Source organism: Lithobates pipiens, unplaced genomic scaffold, assembly GCF_037356315.1.
Source record: "Lithobates pipiens isolate NorthernLeopardFrog02 unplaced genomic scaffold, aLitPip1_a1.2 Scaffold_22, whole genome shotgun sequence".
In the NCBI taxonomy this organism is placed as follows: domain Eukaryota; kingdom Metazoa; phylum Chordata; class Amphibia; order Anura; family Ranidae; genus Lithobates; species Lithobates pipiens.
This window is the reverse complement of record NW_027507784.1, coordinates 281,333,232-281,356,540: the sequence shown is the minus strand read 5'-3', so window position 1 is coordinate 281,356,540 and position 23,309 is coordinate 281,333,232. Positions and strand designations below refer to the sequence as shown.

The 23,309-nt window shown below is 42.2% G+C and overlaps 1 protein-coding gene across 1 annotated transcript in view; it reads left to right on the top strand.

The window, feature by feature from the left end:
• Nucleotides 1-18,545, top strand: part of LOC143924697 (interleukin-4 receptor subunit alpha-like) — a 52,212-nt gene extending 33,667 nt beyond the window's left edge. Inside the window, exons 6-10 of the mRNA XM_077449114.1 lie at nucleotides 2,636-2,795; nucleotides 4,860-4,959; nucleotides 9,998-10,070; nucleotides 14,918-14,964; nucleotides 15,042-18,545. Coding sequence (XP_077305240.1) covers nucleotides 2,636-2,795; nucleotides 4,860-4,959; nucleotides 9,998-10,070; nucleotides 14,918-14,964; nucleotides 15,042-16,854 — 2,193 coding nt within the window. The 3' untranslated portion in view covers nucleotides 16,855-18,545. The remainder of the gene's footprint in view (nucleotides 1-2,635; nucleotides 2,796-4,859; nucleotides 4,960-9,997; nucleotides 10,071-14,917; nucleotides 14,965-15,041) is intronic.
• Nucleotides 18,546-23,309: the final 4,764 nt, after the last annotated feature.

Below are 23,309 nucleotides of genomic sequence, written 5' to 3'. Positions count from 1 at the left end.
AACTGTATAATCAGGCCTAATTAATGGCTTCCCCCATTAGCTATTACTTTTTTAATGTTTTCATCATTTTGAATGAACAAGTTTGGGGTGGAGGAACTTGACTGGCCTGCACAGAGTCCTGACCTCAACCCGATAGAACACCTTTGGGATGAATTACAGCACAGACTGCAAGCCAGGTCTTCTCGTCCACATCAGTGCCTGACCTCACAAATGTGCTTCTGGAAGAATGGTCAAACATTCCCATAGACACACTCCTAAACCTTGTGGACAGCCTTCCCAGAAGAGTTGAAGCTGTTATTAAGGGTGGGCCAACTCAATATTAAACCCTACAGACTAAGACTGGGATGCCATTAAAGTTCATGTGCATGTAAAGGCAGGTGTCACAATACTTTTGGTAATATAGTGTATACGGTATGTAATATCAAAATGCCAAATCAAAATGATTTGACCCATAGCGAAGATGTAAAAATCACTGTTCCACAAGGCATGAAGGGGTATAAGAGCTGAACTATCAAACCATAAGTATAGGTAGACATAAAAGACAGCCATTGAACCCATACTTGGCTGCTATGGTGTCTCCAGTGATGCAAATTTTTCACTTTATCCTTTATAGTCAAAGTACAGATGTGCTTACAATGTTAATATACATTTGATTCTTATGATTTGCATTAGCTTTTATGGGTACATTTTTCCAAAATGTGAACATGTACCACAGTGGTATACCATCATTGAAAATGCTTCATACCAAAATATAAGGACTTGGGATGGTATTCAAGGGACCAGACAGGCATTCACCCTGTAATCACTTGAGAAAGTACTGTATACAGGACCTCACGCTATTTAATCTAGTGCAAAACATAGGGGTTGGTTTACTAAAAGCAAATAGACTGTGCACTTTGCAAAGTGCAGTTGCTCCAGAGCTTAGTAAATGGGGTAAAGCTTCACTTTGCAAAGAATACCCAATCACGGGCAAGGAAAATTAAAAAACAGCATTTTTGCTTGCACATGATTGGATGATGGAAGTCAGCAGAGCTTCTGCTCATTTACTAAGCTCTGGGGCAACTACTCTTTAAGAGTGCACAGCAGTGGCAGCTGGTGCTCAAAATTTTTGTGGGGACGCAAACAAACCGAAAAATTCAGAAAAAACCCCATCAATTGCAGCTTCACTGTACCAGCAATCACAGCCACTGTGGGATCAATCGCAGCCACTGTGCCATCAATCACAGCCACTGTGGGATCAATCGCAGCCACTATGCCCATCAATTATACAAAAGATTACAGCTCCAAAGTAATAACCTCTCCCAAAAAAGCTCTCTCCACAATCCCACAGGGTGCAAGGCTCTGTTTGCAACAGGACTTGAAGTGAAAAAATGTAGCTGGATAGCTGCACTTCAATCAATTGCCGCCACTGTGCCATCAAATGTAGCCACTGTGCCCCATAAAATGCAACCACTGTGCCATCAAACGCAGCCACTGTGCCATCAAATGTAGCCACTGTGCCCCATAAAATGCAACCACTGTGCCATGAAACGCAGCCACTGTGCCATCAAATGTAGCCACTGTGCCCCATAAAATGCAACCACTGTGCCATCAAACACAGCCACTGTGCCCATCTATACCTCCACTATGCCCATTAATTGCTCCCACTGTACCCAATAATTGCCGCCACTGTGCCCATCATTTGCTCCCACTGTGCCCATCAATTGCCACATCAATTGCTCCCACTGTGCCTATCAAACGCAGCCACTCTGCTCCATCAAATGCTGCCAGTGTGCCCCCCGCCAGCCCGCCATCTGCACTTACCACTGTCTCGGTGGGACAGCTCCTCAATGTCTTCTCCCGTCCTCTCTTCCCATCCTCTGCTATGATCGGGCGCCTCGCGACCAATCATATTGCCTGTCGTTTCGGCCAATCAGGTGACGGTTAACAGATCCGAGCACCGGATTGGTGGAGAGGCGGTATAGTGTTACGAAAGTGAATATTCATTTGCTTTTCTAACACAGCGCCAAGCATGGTGCTCGCAGGTCACCTTTTTTTATGCCTATTACAGCCCATGGCTCTAATCAGGTGCTTCAAAACCACCCCCCGCAGCTGTAATAAAGGCACCCTGCACCCAAAAAGGGGCTGGGCGCCTGAATAGTGGGTGGCAGCGGCAGCCATAGATAGATTCATGCAATGCATGAATATATCCATTGGTGCTAGAGGGGGTGGCAGGAGAGAGGGGGCAGCGCCAGCATGCCCTTAATGCACGGGCCGCCACTGGTACACAGTCTATTTGCCTTTAGTAAATCAACCCCATAGTGCCTACAGAATGTAGGAAGGAGAGAGAACAGAGTGGCAACTGGCAGCTCCAGTTGCTGTTATGAAATCATTTCAGGTCTAGCGGTGCACACGGACAGCACATTCACCCTGCAGATGTTCTCCTCTAGCATGGAAACAGTGGCATGCTAACCCACAATATTGGGACGATACTCAAATTATATGAAGGTGATGTTGATGTGACATACCGGTCTAGGTATGGATAACTCAGTAGTAGATAAATAGCTATGGGAAATGAGATATAAGGTAGGTTGGCTAGTATTTCAGTGTTTGCACAAATGTAATATTTTAACACTAATATAATGTCATTGCTCAGACAAAAGAGGACATCGTCAGACAAGCAAAACCTAAATATCACTTCAATAAGAAGCAGCTGACACGAGGAGAAAACTATGCAGTGAGGGTCCGAGCAAAGGCAGTAGAAGATCTCAAAGGAACCTGGAGTGAATGGAGCTCAGAAACTGAGTGGAGAAATGGTAACAGTTTATGATGTCATCATCTTTCACAGTATGAGATAGAGAGGGACCATAAAAGAGGTGATGTCTGTTTTCATAATGTGCTAGATATTGTATAGATAATAAGATTTGCCTCCGCCTTCCCCGGCAGGTCCCTCCTTCATTGTGTCACATTTCTTTTGGCACATAAGCTCAAACACTAAGTGCCCGTTCACACTACCGTGACTTGTGAGGCGACTTAGCCGCCTGACAAGTCACGCTCCGTTCTGTACTATGGAACCGTTCTAATAGGAGCGACTCGAGTCGCTCTGACTTAGAAAAAGGTTCCTGTACTATTTTTGGGGCGACTTGCATTGACTGCTATACAGTAGTCGTTTTGCAAGTCGCTGCTGAAGTCGTGTGCAGGTCGCGTCTGTGAGTCGCGCTGCAAGTCATGTCGCCCCTGTGTACATTCTTAGTGCCGCTTCATATCACAGAAACACGTCTGATGCATTTTGGCGTGTTTTTGATACATTTTCAATATGTCCCAGTGCGTTTTTTCTCCTCTTGTTTTTTTTTTCCCAAAGATTCCTGTCTTTTATTTTGTTCGTTTTTTTGGTTTTTGCATTCCAGTGCATTTTTGATGCATTTTACTGCATTCCAGGGCAGTTCCTTGCAGAAAAAAATGCAGCATTTTCTACGATGGTTGACTGTACTGAAATGCACTGCAATGGTGTGAAGTTTGCCATTGAAATCCATGTAACCTACTGTCCATGCGTTTTTGATACAGGAAAAAAAATACACTAGACTGCATGTGGTGTGAACCGGCTCCTAAAGAGGACCTAAATTGCAGAGAGAAAAGGATTGTTCAGCAGTATTACCTGCAGGCCCTGCAGGTGAACTTTTTCCACCATTGTAACTCACCAGGCCGGCCTCTGTATGTGAAATATATATATATATATATATATATATATATATATATATATATATATATATATATACACACACACACACATATGTATATTGTGTGCTTGTTGCAGGACAGTGATTCAAATAGTGTTCATGCCAAAGACAGCCAGGTAACTAGCATTCCCAGAAGGAGGCCAGCAATCCTAATTCCAATTTTCTCTCAGGACAAATTTCCTTAAAGTGGCTGTAAACCTCAAACATGAAAAATGAACAAAGCATATCCCTCTATAGTGTGTGCTTGTCTCAATCCAGAGCACTAAGTGTCATTTCTGTCCTCTGTTTCATTCCTCTGCTATCAGCATGAGTCCCTTCTGACAAGTTTCCCTGACACCAAGAGAAGAATGGTGACATGGGAGGGACTTCCAGCCGATTAACAGCCTCAGCTCTGTTCCTGTGTGGTGTGTGAAGGGGGGGGGGGGGGGGGGGAGGTGTCCCTTCTCTCCAATCAGCTGTCAGAGCTCTCCTCACTGATGTACTCTACCCCCTGCTTTCCAGAGCTGAGAGATCCTGTGTAAATATTGCACTTTGAATGGAAGTAGTGGGAAAGGCAGCAGCAGATAAACAGGTATAATTTATGTAGGAAGATTTGTTTAATCTCTGTGTATCAGCTGAGGTTAGTCACTTCACTGGGTATATGTCATGCCGCGTACACACGATCGGACTTTCCGGCGGACCAGAGTCCATCAGACAATTCGATCGTGTGTGGGCTCCAGTGGACTTTTTCTTCCCAAAAGTCCGGCGGACCTAGAAATAAGACTTGCTTAAAATTTGTCCGCCGGACTCGGCTTTAAGTGGACAATCCGTTCGCCTGTGTGCTAGTCGGACGGACTAAAACCGACGCTAGGGCAGCTATTGGCTACTGGCTATGAACTTTTTTATTCTACGTCATCACGTTCAAATCCGTCTGACTTTTGAAGTGATCGTGTGTGGACAAGTCCGTTCGTTTTGAAAGTCCAGCGGACCTCAGCTGCAAAGTCCGTCGGATTGTCCGCCGGACCAAGTCCATTGAAAAGTCCGGTCGTGTGTACGCGGCATCAGGGTTTACAACCACTTTACTATCTCTTGCAGGCTAGTGGGGGGAATGAGCAATGTTCACTCTAAATTTCCACTAAATTATAATACATTTCTTGTGTGCAGATTACAGCCTCCCCATACTGGATCGGATTAATATCATTATCCCAATTATCTGCATAGTGTTGTTATGCCTCATTATATCGAGTTATATCTGCTTGACCAGGTAATCCTAATATTTTTTTTTTAGATCTAGTACGCAAAGCACAAAATATATTGTGTCATTAAACAACACTGCCACACTCTCTATTCCCTAATAGAGAGCGGAATGTGTCTAGGGATTCAATGTAACAAACTGTATATATGTGACAACATAGTAAGTATAAGGCCCCTTTCACACATGCTGTCCGTTTGTCTGTTTTTCATCCATCTTTTGACAGGCGAAAAACGAACATCAATGCATCTCTATGAAAAATCGGATGTAAATGGATGATCATCCGTTTACATCAATTTACATCTGTCATCATCCATTTTTTTTTTTAACTGATCAAAGCTCTATTTTTCTTCCGTTAAAAAAACAGATCGGATGAAAAAAAGATGTAAATGGTCAGTTTTTCATCAGTTTCTGCCTTGGTAGTGGATGTAAAAAAAAAACTGATGTAAAATTGTGAGCACAGATGAAAAAAGGATGAAAAACTGATAAATAGATCATCCGTTTTGACGTGACTGAACTGATGAAATGAACGGTCCGCATGTGTGAAAGGGGCCTTAAGGCCTGGTTCACACCTAGGCATTTTTTAGTGCGTTTTCAGTTTTGCAGAAACACACTACAATCCATTTAACATGGTTTCCTGTGGATGTAGTTCACATATGTGCATTTTATGGAAAGGGCCATGGACTTTTTTTCTGTTTATTGGTTCTTAGACTTCAATGGATGAAACGCATGTACTAACCACTTGCTGACCGATGCGCGCCGATATACGTCAGCATAATGGTGGGCAAATGGGTGTACCTGTACATCTAAAACATAGATGCAAAATATGCAACTCTAAATGAGTAACAAATAAACACCAAAGCGGCGCTCCCTTCAGTAGTAGCAAAAGTTAGAAAACTGACTAACTAGTATATAGTCTCCACCATACACGCAAAAATACTGGACAGATAAATGGATAAACATAAGTATGATGTTGAATAAAAGAGATTAAAGCAGATCACTACTGTTCGCTGATTGGTTGCTACAGGTTAATGCACATCATTACCTCTCACTGAGCAATGGAGCACATTAATACACATACTACAAGAGAGTGTCAGAGAGTGCAGACATACTACAGGAGAGGTTCAGAGACTGCGGACATACTGTAGGAGACAATCAGAGATTGCGGACATACTGCAGGAGACAATCAGAGACTGCGGACATACTGCAGGAGACAATCAGAGACTGCGGACATACTACAGGAGACAATCAGAGACTGGGGACATACTGCAAGAGCCAATCGGAGACACCGGACATACTGCAGGAGACAATCAGAGACTGCAGACATACTGAAGGAGACAATCAGAGACAGGGGACATACTGCAAGAGACAATCGGAGACAGCGGACATACTGCAGGAGACAATCAGTGACTGCGGACATACTACAGGAGACAATCAGAGACTGGGGACATACTGCAAGAGACAATCAGAGACAGCGGACATACTGCAGGAGACTATCAGTGACTGTGGACATACTGCAGGAGACAATCAGAGACTGCGGACATTATACAGGTGATGGTCAGAGAACTTTCAGCATTGCACAGCTTTACAGTTGAATAACACAGCTTAGGGTTTAAGCAGTCGGGCATTTTATGGGTGTAAGGACATATCTGGCCAGCCAAACTCACTACATACATTTAGAGGTGTGTGGGCGGGGCTTCCAATCTCTGCTCTCACTACAACAGCCGGGAGCTCCACTGATGCTTTGTAGGTGGGCCCCCGTTACCTGTGAATTGGAGCCCCGATGAAGGCTTTGCAGAGTGCACAGAGGACACGGGACGCTGTATTCCCACGCTAGCCAGCTGAGAGGGGGCGGGGCCGGGAGCTCCACTGACGCTCTGACCCCGCCCCGTCCAGCCTGTATGCTCAGAATAGAGCGGCTGTAGTGAGAGCCAGTGATCAGAGTGGGAGCGTCAATGAAGCCCCCCAGCTCCACTGACGCTCCCACTCCGATTACTGTCTCTCACTACAGCCGCTCTGTTCCAAGCATCCAGGCTGCACAGGGGCGGGGTCAGAGCGTCAGTGGAGCTCCCGGCCCCACCCACTCTCAGCTGGCTAGCATGGGAATACAGCCTCCCGTGTCCTCTGTGCACTCTGCAAAACCTTCATCGGGGCCCCAATTCACGGGTAGCAGCGCGGGCCCCCCTACAAAGATTGGGCTCAGGGCAGGTGCCCCGTTTGCCCTGCGCTAAAGACGGCGCTGATGGGATGTCCCTATAGGCAATTCCAAAATCCAAGAGCATGGAAAAAGAGACTCAACATAGTATAGTCCAGTTTAACTATTTATTATGTACTTCAAATAAAATTTGATTATCAATGTCACAATGCCGGTTCCACGGTGATCGTATAGCTCAAGGTCAAAGTTCTTTATACACGTGCTTTGAACTAACCGTTCTCCTCAAAGGCTGAAAGACCAGAGTGTATTCCCGTGGAGATCATAATGATCTCAACATCAAACACTTCCTCCTTCCGGTTCAGCGCTCTGAGTCTTGGAACGCATGTGGTTTCCGGTCGTTGTAAGGTCACGCTCTGCTGCGCTTCATCATCATGACTTTCTCAAAGGGCATCCCCTTTAAATGGTGGTACTAGCGTGCTCGATGTCTGCCGATCTCCCGGCGATCGTGTCACAAAGCTGCAGAACGGGGAAGTGCCTATATAAACAAGGCATTTCCCCGTTCTGCCTTGTGACATGACAGAGATCACTCTCCCAATTGCTGTCATGTGAGTTGAAGCCCACCCCCCCCCCACAGAATCACTCCCTAGGACACAATTAACCCCATCATTGCCCCCTATTGGTTAACCCATCCCTGCTAGTGTCATTTACACTGTAATCAGTGGCTATTTTTAGCTCTGATCGCTGTATAAGTTACAATGGTCCCAAAATAGTGTCAAAAGTGTCCAATGTGTCCGCCATAATGTCGCAGTCCTGATTAAAATAGCAGATCACTGCCATTACTAATAAAATGAAATAAAAGAATAATAAAAATGCCATAAAACTATCCCTATTTTGTAGACGCTATAACTTTTGCGCAAACCAATCAATATACGTTTATTGCAATTTATGTAGAAAAATACATATCGGCCTAAACGGAGAAAAAAAATGTTTTTTTGAAATATTTTTGGGGGGGTATTTATTATAGAAAAAGTAAAAAATATAGCTTTTTTTCAAAATGCTCTTGTTTTGTTTATAGCACAAAAAGTAAAAAAAACCTCAGAGGTGATCAAATAGCACCAAAAAAAAAAAGCTCTATTTGTGAGGAAAACATTTTTGTTTGAGTGCAACATTGCACGACCGTGCAATTGTCAGTTAAAGCGATGCAGTGCCGAATCGCAAAAAGTGCTCTGGTCAGGAAAGGGGTCAAATCTTCCCGGGCTGGAGCGGTTAAAAAATGCACCTGCAATATGAAAACTGCAACCTGCATAAGAGTCTATATAAGAGTCTATATAAGACTCTATATAAGACTGCATAAGAGTCTATATAAGAGTCTGCATAAGAGTGCATAAGAGTCTGCATCAGGCCTAAAGCTACATAAGGGCTCATTTACAGTGAGTAAAATAATTACCCCCTGCATATTTTGTATGTGCGATGTGAATTTTAGATCTGTTTTCACTGCAAATGTCCACATTTTCAAAGTAGCTGTTCAGCTGCAATTTAGATAAGATTCTGATGCAAATTGTAAGAGCGGGCAGAAGCTGGCATTCTTCAAAATAGTTGGTTGGCTGCTGTGTTTCTAACGACTGATGACTCATCAGAGTCAAGTTCTCTGCTGAATGTAAACAAAAGAATTGCCAGTAATATAACTTGAGAAAAAATAGCATTGGGGTTCCCTTTGGGCCTGGTATGGATTTTAAGGGAAACCCCATGCCAAAAGAAAAAAAAAGGGAGCCCCCCCCCCCCAAATTCATATCAGACCCTTATCCGAGTATGCAGCCTGGCAGGCCAGGAAAGGGGGGCATGAGCGAGCTCCTGAACCATACCCAGCCGCAAGCCCTCAACGTGGGGGTTGCCATCACTGGGTGCCCCCACCCCTTATTTTATTTGGCGGTGGGAGGCGGCGGAGATTTGAGAGTTCAGGAGCCAGCATCAGGTTCATACCTTCTTTTTTTGGGTCAACGGTGGCAGTGTTTATTGTGATTGATGCTGGATTTACTTTGGGAGACATTGTTTTTTTTATTTAATAAAGGACTTGTCAAAAACTGTCTCTGTTTATTTTTGATACTTTGTTCTGGTGAATAAGTATGGGTACAATGTAACCAATACCCATTCACAAAGGGAGAGAGCCCGGGATCTGGCATGTGGCCTGGTATGGTTCAGGAGGGGGGGGGCTCGCGCCCCCCCTCCCCTTTTCCTGGCCTACTTGCTCGGATAAGGGTCTAGTATGGAATTTGGGGGGTACTCGCTTCTGAATGGCACATGTCATCAGTTTTGGACCCGAAGGGTAAGGTATGGATTTGGGGGACCAAGCTGTTTTTATTTTCTCAATTTTAAATCGTGTTCAGAACTGATGACATGTGTGATTCAGAAGCATTTCCATAGAAGTCGCACCTGAACCGCACTGTAGTGCTCAGAAAATGCAGACTCTTTTTCAATTTGCACTGCGGATGCACCGCATATATGTGAACAGCTTCAATGGAAACAAATGTTATTTCACACACCATGCAAATCAGATACGGTGCAAAACACATCCAATTTGCATATATGTAAACCGGCACAGAACCCAGGTTGCTGTTCACATTTGCAGCTATATAGATATCAACTGTGTGTTTGGCACTTAGATAATCTATTTCAATCATGCATATCTCTGGTGCTTACATTTTACAAATAAACAATATAAAAGTAAGGGTATTTACAGGTGATGTAATGATATGTTGATGTTTTTATATCAAGTATACCAGACAATTTTATGATGCATTTTGTTGATGCCAAGTTGCCAACATACTGGATGTGCCTTTAGATTGTCGATTCCCTATGTAAACGGATAATAATATGCTCATATCTGTTTATATTCAGATACAAGAAGAAATGGTGGGATACTATTCCAAACCCTGAAAAAAGCATGATTGTCAAGAGGAAACCGATACAGGTGAGCTAGTATTTCTAATAAAATAATATTGCTTTGTAAAAGGGCCAATAAAACATCACACAGTTTTCTTTTAACCACTTGGTTCCCACACTACTTCTATTGACGTCATGGGCTTTCAGTGGTTATATCTAAATGATGCCTGAGGCCACAGACATCATTCAGATATTGCCGTTTTTAGCTGGCGATTCCCTGCACCATAAGAACGATCATAGCGGCTGTTCCGCCGCTTGATAGTTCTTATGGGCGGCGGGAGGGGACGCCCCCCCCTCCCGCCGCCCTCCGGTGCTTCTACCGACTCATCGGTGAGTCGGTCACAGGATCCGCCGGCCCCAGCAAGTAATCATAGAGATTTCCGGCGGATTAGATTGTCCCTGGAGTCTCTATGATCGTTCGGAGGCCGGGCGCGATGTTATGACGTCACGCCCGACCTCGGTATTCAAATTAACGGCGCCGATCTGGCTAGGAAGCCAGGATCGTTTTTTTTTTTTTATTATTCTTTCCAGCCTAGAGGTGAGATATGGGGTCTTATTGACCCCATATTTCACTGTAAATAGGTCCGATCGTGCCATATTCCTATTACAAGGGATGTTTACATTCCTTGTAATAGGAATAAAAGTCATCAATTTTTTTTTTTTTTAAGTGTAAAACTAAAAAAATAAAAATAAAATTAACAATAATAAAAAAATTTTTTTAAAGCGCCCCTGTCCCCATGAGCTCGCACACAGAAGCGAATGCATACGTAAGTCCCGCCCACATATGAAAACGGTGTTTAAACCACACATGTGAGGTATCGCCGCGAACGTTAGAGCAAGAGCAATAATTCTAGCCCTAGACTTCCTCTGTAACCCAAAATATGTAACCAGTAAAAAAAATTTAAAGCGTCGCCTATGGGGATTTTTAAATACCAAAGTTTGGCGCCATTCCACGAGCGCGTGCAATTTTGAAGCGTAACATGTTGGGTATCTATTTACTCGGCGTATCCTCCTCTTTCACATTATGCAAAAAAATTAGGCTAACTTTACTGTTTTTTTTTTTTTTTTAAGCACGAAACAGTTTTTTTTCTGAAAAAAACATGTTCGAAAAATTGCTGCGCAAATACCGTGCAAGATAAAAAGTTGCAACGAGCGCCATTGTATTCTCTAGGGTCTTTGCTAAAAAAAAATATAATGTTTGGGGGTAATTTTGTAATGTAATGTAATTTTCTAGCAAAAAAATTAGGAATTTTACATGTAGGAGAGAAATGTCAGAATTGGCCTGGGCGCGAAGTGGTTAAATAACATGACTACATAACACAGATTGCAGCATTTGGTAAGACACAAGAATAGGCGGCACGTTATTTTGGATGCTAGCATCTTATATTGTGGCACTGTAAATAAAAGGGACATCCTTTGATTATACTTTACCTGTAAAGACAACTGCAGACATTAAAGAACCAATTCCATTTATGATCAAAAAACATGGCTATGGTATTAAACATGGCTTGTTACCTGCTATACCAATGTCCCCACCCTTCCATCTAATGACCACACCACACATAATTGGAGTGAATTGGCCATAGCAGCCATTTTAATTAACCAAAATATAAATATCCAATATTTAACATATCAAAAAATAACATCCAGTTAATTAAAGAAAGGAGCCCAAGGTCCCAGTAGGCATAAAACCAAACTGTACCTGCTAGTCACTTCTAAGACCTCTGACTCAGAGACAACTCGCAGGTACCCGTACACCAACTGGGAGCCGTACCTCAGACGGGTCCCTACACCATACTTTTTTGTGCCCATATGACCTAAAAAGCACCCACCAATTGCTACAACTGGCTACCCAGGACACTCAAGTCCACAAAACTCTAAATACCCACCAAATGTGGGGCATAAGGCTGGGAAGTTGTTCCACACTCTTCTTCCTTCCGACTGGTGACCACCCCCTTGTTCCATTCTCTAGACACTTCCCCCCAAAGCTCCACCCAGCCCCCATACAAATTTGAACAGCCCTGAGTAATGCCCCAGAAACGCCCCTTGCTATTAACTCCCTGTGCCCCAAGCCCCTTTAACCCCTGTCATGCTGGACCTCTGTTTATTGCCTTGGGGTTCTACTCTGGGCCTCTCTTGTCCTTTGGCCTTTCCCCATTACTGAACCTTCTCAGTTGGTGAATGGATGCTGCTGGAATTTTTGCAACTGATATGTGGTTTAAGCAGAGTGCCTCTTGTCCATAGCACCCAATGTGAACATGTATGTTTGTGCAGCATTGTTAGAACATCCGACCATATTCTGTATGGTATAAAGGCCAGATCATTAATATTTGTGGAAACCTTAAATGGTCAGATACCACCTTCATGGCCTGATGTGATGCATGGTCGAGGATTAGGTCATCTACTGGGTCAGCAACAAGTGACTCACTACTCTGAAGCAATTGGTATTCTTTTCAACTGAGAGGGGCTGTCAGCAGAGCGAAACAGAGAAAATTCTTCTCTCTGTTAGACTGCAGCTCTGTATTTTTTAATAAATCATTACATGTGTTTATTAAATGCAAGTAATGTAAGTGTCTGAATTTGATTTAATATCAGCCTGTTACAGTCCTCTATACAACAACATTCAGCCTCCAAGAGGGAGGTTCATGACTGGGTGCCAATAATATGTGCAAGGCCGGCCATAGGTTCAAATCCTGGCTGGTTCAGCAGGAACCAGATGAGATTCAATCAATCAACTTGGGTAATACCAGCCTGATTGATTTTACATGTGATTGTCTCTAGCGGCTAATATAGCCCATGGTTGCAAGAAAGAAATTTGCTCTATGGATGGCTTCATTACATGCACATGTGCTGAAGCATACTGATATGAGGAGAGAGTAGAGTGAGCAGAAAGATGACCTAATCAGGCTCATGCATCTATTTAACTGTCCAATCAGCAGGCTAGGGGTAGAGAGAGGACACTACTGTATTCATTCTATGGCTTGTAACTGTAATAAAGAAGGTGTGTCATCTGCCTGGCAGAGGCAGTTAAAGAGGAAGTAAACTCTCCCACTCGGATGCTTCTTTTCATTTAGTCCATTATAATAAGTAATTATCAAACTATAGCCACTGTAATCTAGCCCAAATCGCAAATTACTTAATGTTTAAAGAAACTTTAAAAAACTTGTTTCCAGGGGTAAGGCAGCTCCATCTTAAAGCGGGAGTCCGCCGGGAGTTCCGCCGTTTTTTTTTTTTTAAAAGCCAGCAGCTACAAATACTGCAGCTGCTGACTTTTAAAATAGTGACACTTACCCGCCCAGCGCACCCGCGATGTCGGCACCCGAAGCCGATCTCTCGATCGTCTCTCGGGTGCTGCCGCCGCCATCTTGGGTATGGGAATCAGGAAGTGGAGCCTTTCGGCTTCATTTCCCAGTTCTCTACTGCGCATGCGCAAGTCGTGCTGCGCAATGAGGATGGTCCCCGCTGTCTCTGGGATCCGTGTGTTTCCCAGCAGGCAGCGGGGGACTTTCGGAAAGGGGCGTAGATTCTGCGGAAAGGGGCGTACCTTCTGCAGAATCTACGCCGGAAGTGGGTGCAGATACCTGTACTGTACAGGTACCTGCACCCCCCTCCCCCCTAAAAGGTGCCAATTGTGGCGCCGGAGGGGGGGATTCCAATGAGCGGAAGGTCCACTTTAGGGTAGACCTCCGCTTTAAGTATTGTTTTCTGAGTCAACAGTGGAGTGTATTTCCAGCTTTACATTGAGCACTTCCTGTACTGTTAGCCAAGCCTCCTTCTCAATCCAACGTTTCTATGGCAACCCTGCTTTCCTGCTCATAGCTGACTTGTTTTATTTCATAGTATTTACTTGTGCCGATTATCTAGTGGTTGCCTGTTTCAGTCGTATCAGCTTCAGCTGATAAGACTGCAGTAATGCTGTCCGATGCCCTGGTTTACACTGCATGTGATGTCACATGGTCAGTGTGCCGTAACTCTGTGACCAGGGGGACCCTGGTCAAAGCAAAATCCGTTTTAGACATGCTGAGCTAATTCCCAGGGCACAGTGCTGGGGAGCAAGCTCCGACACTGCCCCACATCTCTTGCGGGTTGCCCCGTGTCCTACATGCAGCAATCGCCCCCTCTGTGGCAGCCGACATGTCTCCCCGCTGACTGGCTGCACACCTCAAAGACCTCACTGAAGCCGACTCCTCCTCCTCAGCTCTGATGTTCTTCTGTACATATACAGACAGGAGGAGGCGAGGAGGAGGAGTATAGAACTGGAAGAGCCGCGCTGCTGAGCTTCAGCTGATAAGACTGCAGTAATGCTGTCCGATGCCTTTTTTTCCACTCCATGTGATGTCACAAGGGGAGCAGTAGGAAGCTCTCAGTGATTATGCAGTCTCATAGGATTTCAGTGTTGTGCCATAGGAAGTCCTGATAATAGATAGAAAAGCACACAGTGTGCCGTAAATCATAGGAGATATGGACATGCTCAGTGACGTAATTCTAAAGAACAAAAATGATTACAACAATACTATGCAACTAGGGAGATATCTACAAGCAGTGTTCATTAGGGTTTTTATGCTTATTTACATGGGACAAAGTTGTGGGGGAGAGTTTACAACCACTTTAAAGCAGTTGCAAAAATATAAATTATATCTGGGCATTTAGCGGTTTGCCTAGAGTTTAGTTTTAGGAATATTGGAAATCTCTATCCAGATCCTCACTGTTCCCCATAAATTGGAAAATATAAGCCTAAAATCATGTTTTGTATTCTCTGTACTGTATATATTTTTTCCCTTTTCTGTTAATATAATAGACACCTAAAGATTGTATGTGTGTATTTTTATTCCTCCAAATTTCCCTCTAAAATAATGCTATCATTTTACTATTTAGAAACATCAATTAACTCCACATAAAAAAGATGCTGCAAAAAAATCTTGGTAAGTTCACGCTCCATATTTTTTGCCTTTAAACATTGTTGTTGTTATCAGATTAACACTCTTCTTTCTCTTCTCAGTGGAAATTTTTTCAACAGAATTGTCAAAGCCCACAAGTCCAGATGCAGCCAGCTCACCCAGCATGACACTATCCGACACCCTTTCATTGGCATTATAAATTCAGACTGTAAAAAGTTTATTTTCGAACCAAGTAATGAAGATATTGAGAGATGCTTTGAAATGAACCCCAAGGAAGAAGATGAAAACAACCCAGTTCAAGAAGATCAAGCAGAACATAAGGCTGAAGATCTTCCACTGGAAGAAGATCTAGCTATTACCAATATGTTTTTTGCTATTCTTAGTGATTCATCAAGCTTAAAGTTAAATACATTTGAAAACTTACATACAGGATTTTATAAAGAGGAGAAACAACAAAACAATTTAAATATCCCAGGACTCTGGAAATGTGGATCCCACAACTATGACTCTGATAATTTTGCAGTGGACTCTTCTCCTAATATAGATGTGGTCAACATGTCATGCTTTGACCGATGGCCGCACAATGAAATAGACTGTATACCATACAGCCCACAAGCCAGTATCAAGAACGACTCATATCAGAGTAAGGGGAACCCTTTAACAAGTCCAGGTTATAACAGCTTTGCCAATTCTGTATCTGAAGCAAGAAAAGATTTTACGATCAATACAACAAAAACTTTTTGCCCAGACAATTTCTCCAAAAACACAGTTCTTGACAAATATAAAATCTATGAACAGCAGTTGAGTCCAAATAATAGTCTGTATTACAACACAAAATATCTTTGTTCACATATTCGGGAGGACAGTTTTCAACCAAACATAAAACCCAAATCTGGACAAAACATATTGCGATGTCATGAAAGTAAACCTGGTCCAACTTATTTATGTACAGGGTCAGGATATCAAAGCTTTGATCAAGCAGTCCAAGAAAGCGAACCAGAGCTTGGGTGCCAGTGGTCCGGATATAAGAGTTTTGACCAAGCAGTTCGACACAGTGATGAAATGTCTGTGAATGAAATGAATGGATATAAAAGCTTTGATCAAGCAGTACAAGAAAATCATCCAGAGACTGGGTGTTACATATCTGGGTATAAAAGTTTTGAACAAACGCTTCAAGAAGGTGATGACACTTCTGTGCATGAAAGTAATGGATATCAAAGCTTTGATCAAGCAATTCAAGAAAGTGAAACCTCAGGAGCAAAAAACTGTTCCATTCTTGACTCAGGATACAAACCATTTGAAAGTCTTATATGCCAAAACAATGCTTATTCAGATAAGAATGGTTGTATTTGTGAAAATTATGACTTAAGGGACGGACACTGCGAAAATAACACAAACTTCGACAACAATCAAGATTATAGGCTTCTCTCTTCAGGGTCAATGGAACTCATATATAAGAATTTTGTGAAATCAACAAAGGAAAAATATCCATCTATTGGAGCTAAAACCTTTAATGCAATAAAGAGATCAGTGGGTGCTAACAATAACAACAACATGACCTCAAAACATGAAGGTAGACAGTTAGCGTTGACTTTTGACATATGTGAGCATTTGAGGAACCTGGAAAACTTGCATGGACATAAGGTGCCACTCATCAACCTTGAAAATAGTACAATCCCTATAAATGGGGCATTTTTTCCTTGCCATCTGGATCAGGTTTCTTTCACTCAAGAACAGCTCACAATTAACAAGTATCTTAGTCTTCAAAAATTTCCTTCAACTTCATATACTTTTGAGAATACATCTTTTCATATGCCTCCGTATGCCTTAGATTCAAGTCAGACAACTAAACATTTATTAATTCAACAAAGCAGTTTGGATAAAGATGGCAACTCCTACATGAAGATAAAGTAGATAACCCATAACTATGCCCAGTGTTGCAAAACAAAATTACTAATTGCTGCAGCCGATTGGCTTAATGTGCTGATTGAATTCAAATTTTCCAACATTCCATTCAAGAGAAGCCAATCCTTAAATTGACTTCTCTTGAGTTGGAATGGATTTTGACAGATCACAATTCTTCTGGTCCTTGATGAATCGGATGATTTACATTCATCTATGGCCAGCTTTATTCCACCAGAAAGTTTGGCACTGGCTGGAATTCATACTAGAATTCATCTGAATTAATGTAGCAAGTAAAATCTGATATGACGGAACATCCGATGCTTCTATGAATAAATGATCTTCTATTTAAATGTACATAACAGCAAAAAAATAGGGAACACATTTTTTTCATAGTAAAGGGAGTCTGATGTTGGTCATTTTGGTGTGGAGCTCTTAAGTGTTTAAATTTAGTTTTCATGTTGTAGCAGACAAGCTACAGTAACAATGTATATCACACTAAAGCACCCAATAACACTTTACTCCATACCCTTCAACCAGCTCTTACCACTTAATTGCTAAAAAGATCTTTAAACGCTTGTCCTTCCCAACCCTAACACATAACCTAACATCTACATTATGTTCCTAACACCAAATTTCCCAACCCTTAACCCGTAAAATGATACCTTAGGACTTAACGTGTTTTTGTTACCTCAACATTTCATATCCCTGATATGTGTATTTTATACCATGTACTTGTGTTAAAAAATATCCTGTTCTCCTAGGCTATTACTTCCTTTTTGTGACTTTTGTGACCTGGTGATCCTGCAGGCCCCACCGCTTTTCTATTTCAAACTGGCCACACTAGGCATAGACATGTTTCCCAGCGTGGTCAGTTTTCTGGTTGTGGTGGGAGATTAGCCTGCCTGCACGCTTATTTCTGTTGATGCCCCCCCCCCCCCCCCGTGTCTACTACACCCTCACCTCTATAACCCTTTATGCAGCTGACAACAGAGGTAATGTGAACACTTATTAAAAAAAAGAAAATAGGTGTTTATACATTTTTTTTTTTTTTTTTATACATAAACACAAATGTTTTCCTTGCATTTTGATTTTAAACTGAATAGGTTGTTTTACAAGGTGAGGGTTCCTGTACACTTTAACCCTCCCCCACACACCATTAACATTCACCAACCATCAAACTCCTAACACTCCCCTAACCCTAACAACCGAACCATCTAACACTAACTCCTATATTGCTGCACATCACATTGCCAATAGCGTGCAGCACCAAAATCCTGGCACCAGAATAACCAGATCCATTTTATGTGCAGTATATATTGCAGAATTATCTAGTTTCAATTTATCAATCTATGAATATAGATCTATGAACGTATTCCTAATGGATCACTCTGTGGAATTAGTTTGGGATCTTTTATTGAGATATAGAATACATCAAAATATAAGATGTATAAATGTAGACTTTATTATTTTTACTGTACTTTGCACAATGCCTTTGCACTTTGCCTTGCTCTGTTAAGGCCTCATAGACACTGGTGATTTTCAACTTTGGAATTGCCTCTTAAATGAACACAGGAAAAAGAATATCAGTTGTTTCCTATGGTATTATGATCATGTTTAACATGATTTAATGTCCTGTGTTATTACTTTTTAGTAGCTCTTTACACATTGTTCTGCTTTTTAAAATAAAAAAAATATATAAATCGTGCGTTTCTATTAATTAAAGGTTAACTCCACTTTCGTGGGTAAAAAATAAAATAAATTTGTAAATAAAGAAAAAATAATATAGCGTATACAATTGCAACACAAGTCATATTGTAATTGAATGGTATTAAAAATGGCCTTTCCTTTTCAATCTGCAGCCGCTCTAATTTTCTAAAAATGCAATATGGCTACCTGGAGATGATCTGTACACAGAATGTATACAGAACATCCCCCAGAAACATCATTTCCTGCTTGTGTGATTGGCTCACTGATTTCCCCAGAAGTCTGCCTTATGCCTCGTACACACAGTCGGATTTTCCGACGGGAAATGTTGGATGTGAGCTTGTTGGCTGAAAGTCTGACCGTGTGTATGCTCCATCAGACATTTGTTGTTGGACTTTCTGCCAACAAATTTTGGCTAGCAGGTTCTCAAATTTTCTGCCAACAAAACGTTGTTTTCGCACTTTCCAATCGTGTGTATACAAGTTAGTCGCACAAAAGTTCACGCATACTCGAAATCAAGTACGACCCAGAAGCGCTCGATCTTGTAAAACTAGCATTTGTAATAGAGATATCACATGACTATTGAACTTCCTTTATCTCGGCTCGCCATATGTCACTACGCTTGTAATTGTTGGCCAACATTTGTGTGACCGTGTGTATGCAAGACAAGTTGGAGCCAACAACCTTTGAACAAAATTTCAAATTTTTGCTGTCAGAAAGTCTGTTCGTGTGTACACGGCATTGAGATACAAGTCAGATTTCAGGCATCCCCTGCAGTAAAAATTTAATTTTTGGTGAGATACTCCTAAAGCCCCATACATACTATCAGATTTTCTGCTGATTTTTTCCTTCAGATTTACCAAAACCATATAATATGAGGTCAAACCTTAGGAGTTTAAATTTGTATGCAATCAGGCAGGCCCTTCTACTACATGGTTTTGGTAAATCTGAAGGAAACAAATCAGCAGAAAATCTGATAGTGTGTATGGGGCTTAATAGGAAGACCCTGCAATTTTCCTCATTAGAGACCTACAAGCACACAGCTGATTGATAATTATGAAACTACTCCCATTAGATTCACTTTCCAACATGGGCACAGAGAAACACACAGGGATTTCTTTAGAATAACAAAAGGTAGGAATCTGCAACAACAAAGTTTGTTAAAATCCTTGCAATGTACATAGATCACCCAGAGGGGAGTGTTTTTTCCTCAAAAGTGGAGTTACACTTTAAAAAACAAAGTAAATGCTGGTGTGTATAAATGAATGAATCAGCATTAAGACTTTATAATAGGTTTCTGTTAATCTTCTTCCCATACTGATTCTACTGATCCCTTTTATCTGGATGGCACAGAATTCCCTAAGGCCCCTTTCCACCTCATGCTTTAGGCTACTTTCACACTAAAGGCGTTTTTCCAGGCGTTTTAGCTCTAAAAATAGCGCCTATAAATCGCCCGAAAACTGCCTCTCATGCCTCCCCAGTGTGAAAGCCTGAGTGCTTTCACACTGGGACGGTGCGCTTGTGGGATGGGGAAACCAGCCCACCCCAGCATCTTTGGGGTGGCGTAGGAGTGCTGTATAGCACTCTTAGCCCTTGTACACACGGTCGGAGATTCAGTAGGAATGTTTCCTATCGGAGCGTTTGGCGGATATTCCGACTGTGTGTGGTATGCATCGGACTGTTTACGTCGGAATATCCGTCGGACCAACTATTCCAACTTGCCGGAAATATTTTCCGACAAAATGCTCCGATCGGACATACTCCGATCATCTGTAGCCTACTCCGACGGACAAAGTGCCACGCATGCTCAGATCAAATTCCTAGACCAAAGCTATTGGCTACTAGCCTGAACGTAATCCCGTTGTAACGAAATAACGTCATCACGTTATGTACAATCGGATTTTCCGACAACTTAGTCTGACCGTGTGTATGCAACATCACTTCCAGACCTTGTCTGGAATTAATCCGTCGGAATAACTCAGACGGATTTGGTTGTCGGAATCTCCAACCGTGTGTACAAGGGCTTACACCGCCCGCTGCCCATTGGAATGAATGAAAAGCTGCAACACGGACACTTTTAACCCCTTCTTTGGGCACTAGTGGGTGGTTAAAAGCGACCCGCTAGCAGATGAAAAGCTCTGCTAAAATGAAGGTAAAGCGCCGCTTAAAACGAGCGGTGCTTTACCGCCAACGCGGCCGTGGCTGCAGTCTCAAAGCAGCCTAAATGTGTGTTGCGTTGTGTTACAGCAGCCCACTTATTTGAATGGGCTTTCAACACATCAGAATGGACAAAAAAATGTCCAACCCTTTTTTCCCAAAGCAACACACAGTAGTGAGCTGCGGTGTGCTCCAACGCAGGTACATTGCCTTAGTCTTTTAGGGGATCACTGAAAAACAATGGCTTAACCTGCATTACCACAAACAATACTTGTGAATAGGTCCCAAATATGCATTCACACCCCTGCATTTTTAGGCACATGTATCTTCTACTGAAATCAATGGCAGTGTATGAGAACGCTAATGCCGCGTACACACGACCGGACTTTTCAACATCAAAAGTCCGACGAAATGATTCCGGCAGACCATTCAATCGTGTGTGGGCTGCAGCGGACTTTTGATTTGCAAAAGTCTGACAGACTTTAGAAATGGAACATGTTTCAAATTTTTCCGCCAGAACTCCGCCGGACCCAGTTCCTACCGAGAAATCCGCTCGTGTGTATGCTAGTCCGACAGACAAAAACCAATGCGAGGGCAGCTATTGGCTACTGGCTATGAACTTCCTTATTCTAGTCCAGTCGTGCGTCATCACGTTCAAATCCGTCTGACTTTGGTGTGATTGTGTGCGGCCAAGTCTGTTCATTTGGAAAGTTCGTCAGAACTCCGTCAGAACTCCGTCGAAAGTCTGTCGGACCTAGTCCCTCGAAAAGTCCGGTCGCGTGTACGCGGAATTAATCGCACTCTGTTTAATGAGAAAAAAGAGATTGTGGGCTGAAATAATTCAAGCTCCGCCTATATGAATCAGACTTTATAGGCTCAATATGGGAGACCACACAAATTCTATAAAATATTTATTCAAAAAAGTATTAAAATATAGGCATAAGCTCCCTCCACAATATCTAAATGATATACCCACTATATACTCTGTTTAAGGTATTGCAATTCCACTTCGCATTGTATATCAACACATCACTTCACATAAAAAATAAAAAACATAGATTTGCAAAACAATGGGATAAAGGAATATTCCTGAACTTTGATTTATTTCATGGTTACTGTGACATTGTATGAATGCATCGATTCAGTACATGTTATCTCAGCTTGCAGAGCTTGAATTAATTGAATGAGTTTACCAAAAATGTAAATCTTGCAGAATATACAGCCTCATGCTACATAACTAAGCTTCATTTCATGCTGAATAAACTAAATTATTCATGTATCTTACATAGAAAACATCTTTAGATAGATTTTTACTCCAAAAGCATTTTATTAAAATAAATTTGATAAAAATCAAAAAAATTGATTTAAATAAAAAAAATTAAATAAAAAAAATGTAAAAAAATCAGATTTTTTTCATTTTTTCTTTAAATCATTGATTTATATCCACCCTGGTTTAAAGTTTTTACATGTATGCCAGTTGAGCATAAATGGTGGCTCACATAGACCACTTGTTCATTTATCATTTTACCAAGACATTTATCGTTCACCCACCAGAGCCAAGAGAAATACTTAGTACCCCCGGGTATGGGGAAATTATGCACTGTCCATTGGGCCAGAAGAGGGTTCTTAGTTGACTTGAGACTTACACAGGACCTTTTCTTTTAGGGGTCCCATCAGACAGATGGAGCAGCAGGAGAGCACAGGGATAATGAGTAGCAGTAGTATATTGGTTGGATTATCAAGGAAACATATTGCTTATATGTTTTAATGAAGGTTTTCAGTATATACTAACAAGATGACAATTGTTGTATCCTTGGGCCATTATATAAAATGAAGCAGATTATTTTTTTTTAAGTCACAGAACATTCCCAAAATAAGTCTTTGCAAGGCTGCATACAGAAACCACTAAATGAAGGCTGTCAGAAGGAGGAAGGTTTACGTGGAACTTTAGCTAAAAATTTCAAATGTGTGAACTGGCAGGTTTTCCATTACAAAAGAGACATACAGTACTATGTCTGTTCTACAATAAAGGATTGTTACCTGCCTGCTCACAATCTTCTTTACATTGTACGCCACGCAGTCCATGGGTAACTTGGTGACCAATTTCAGTATCTGTATAAATAAAACTCCCATGCATTTTCAGAAGTTACATCATACTAGTGTGACCAGTCTAGGTGGTCAAAGATCCCAAACCCAGAAGAATACTGGAGAAGATGTCAGCAATGGCAAGGGAGCTTGTAGATGTCATATTTATAGGACAGGGGTGTCATACTCGCAGCCCAAGAGAGGTAAGCATGTGGCCGGGCATGTCTGTAGGCAGAGTGGGTGCTACCACTAGGCAAATTAGACAGCCGCCTAGGATGCACTGCTGCCTATGGTGCCCGGCCACTGGTGTTCCTACTCTCTTCTTTCTGCAGCAAGCACTTAAGTCTCAGCATCAACAGGCAACCGCTGCTCCGTTCGTATATAGTGTCAGAGGCACAGTGGCGGAGGAGGACCGTGTCTGTGTCCCGACTCCCGAATGAATGGAAGCAAGCAAACAATCATTGATGGGCACTGGTAGGCTGCATTGATGGGCACTGGTAGGCTGCATTTGATGGGCG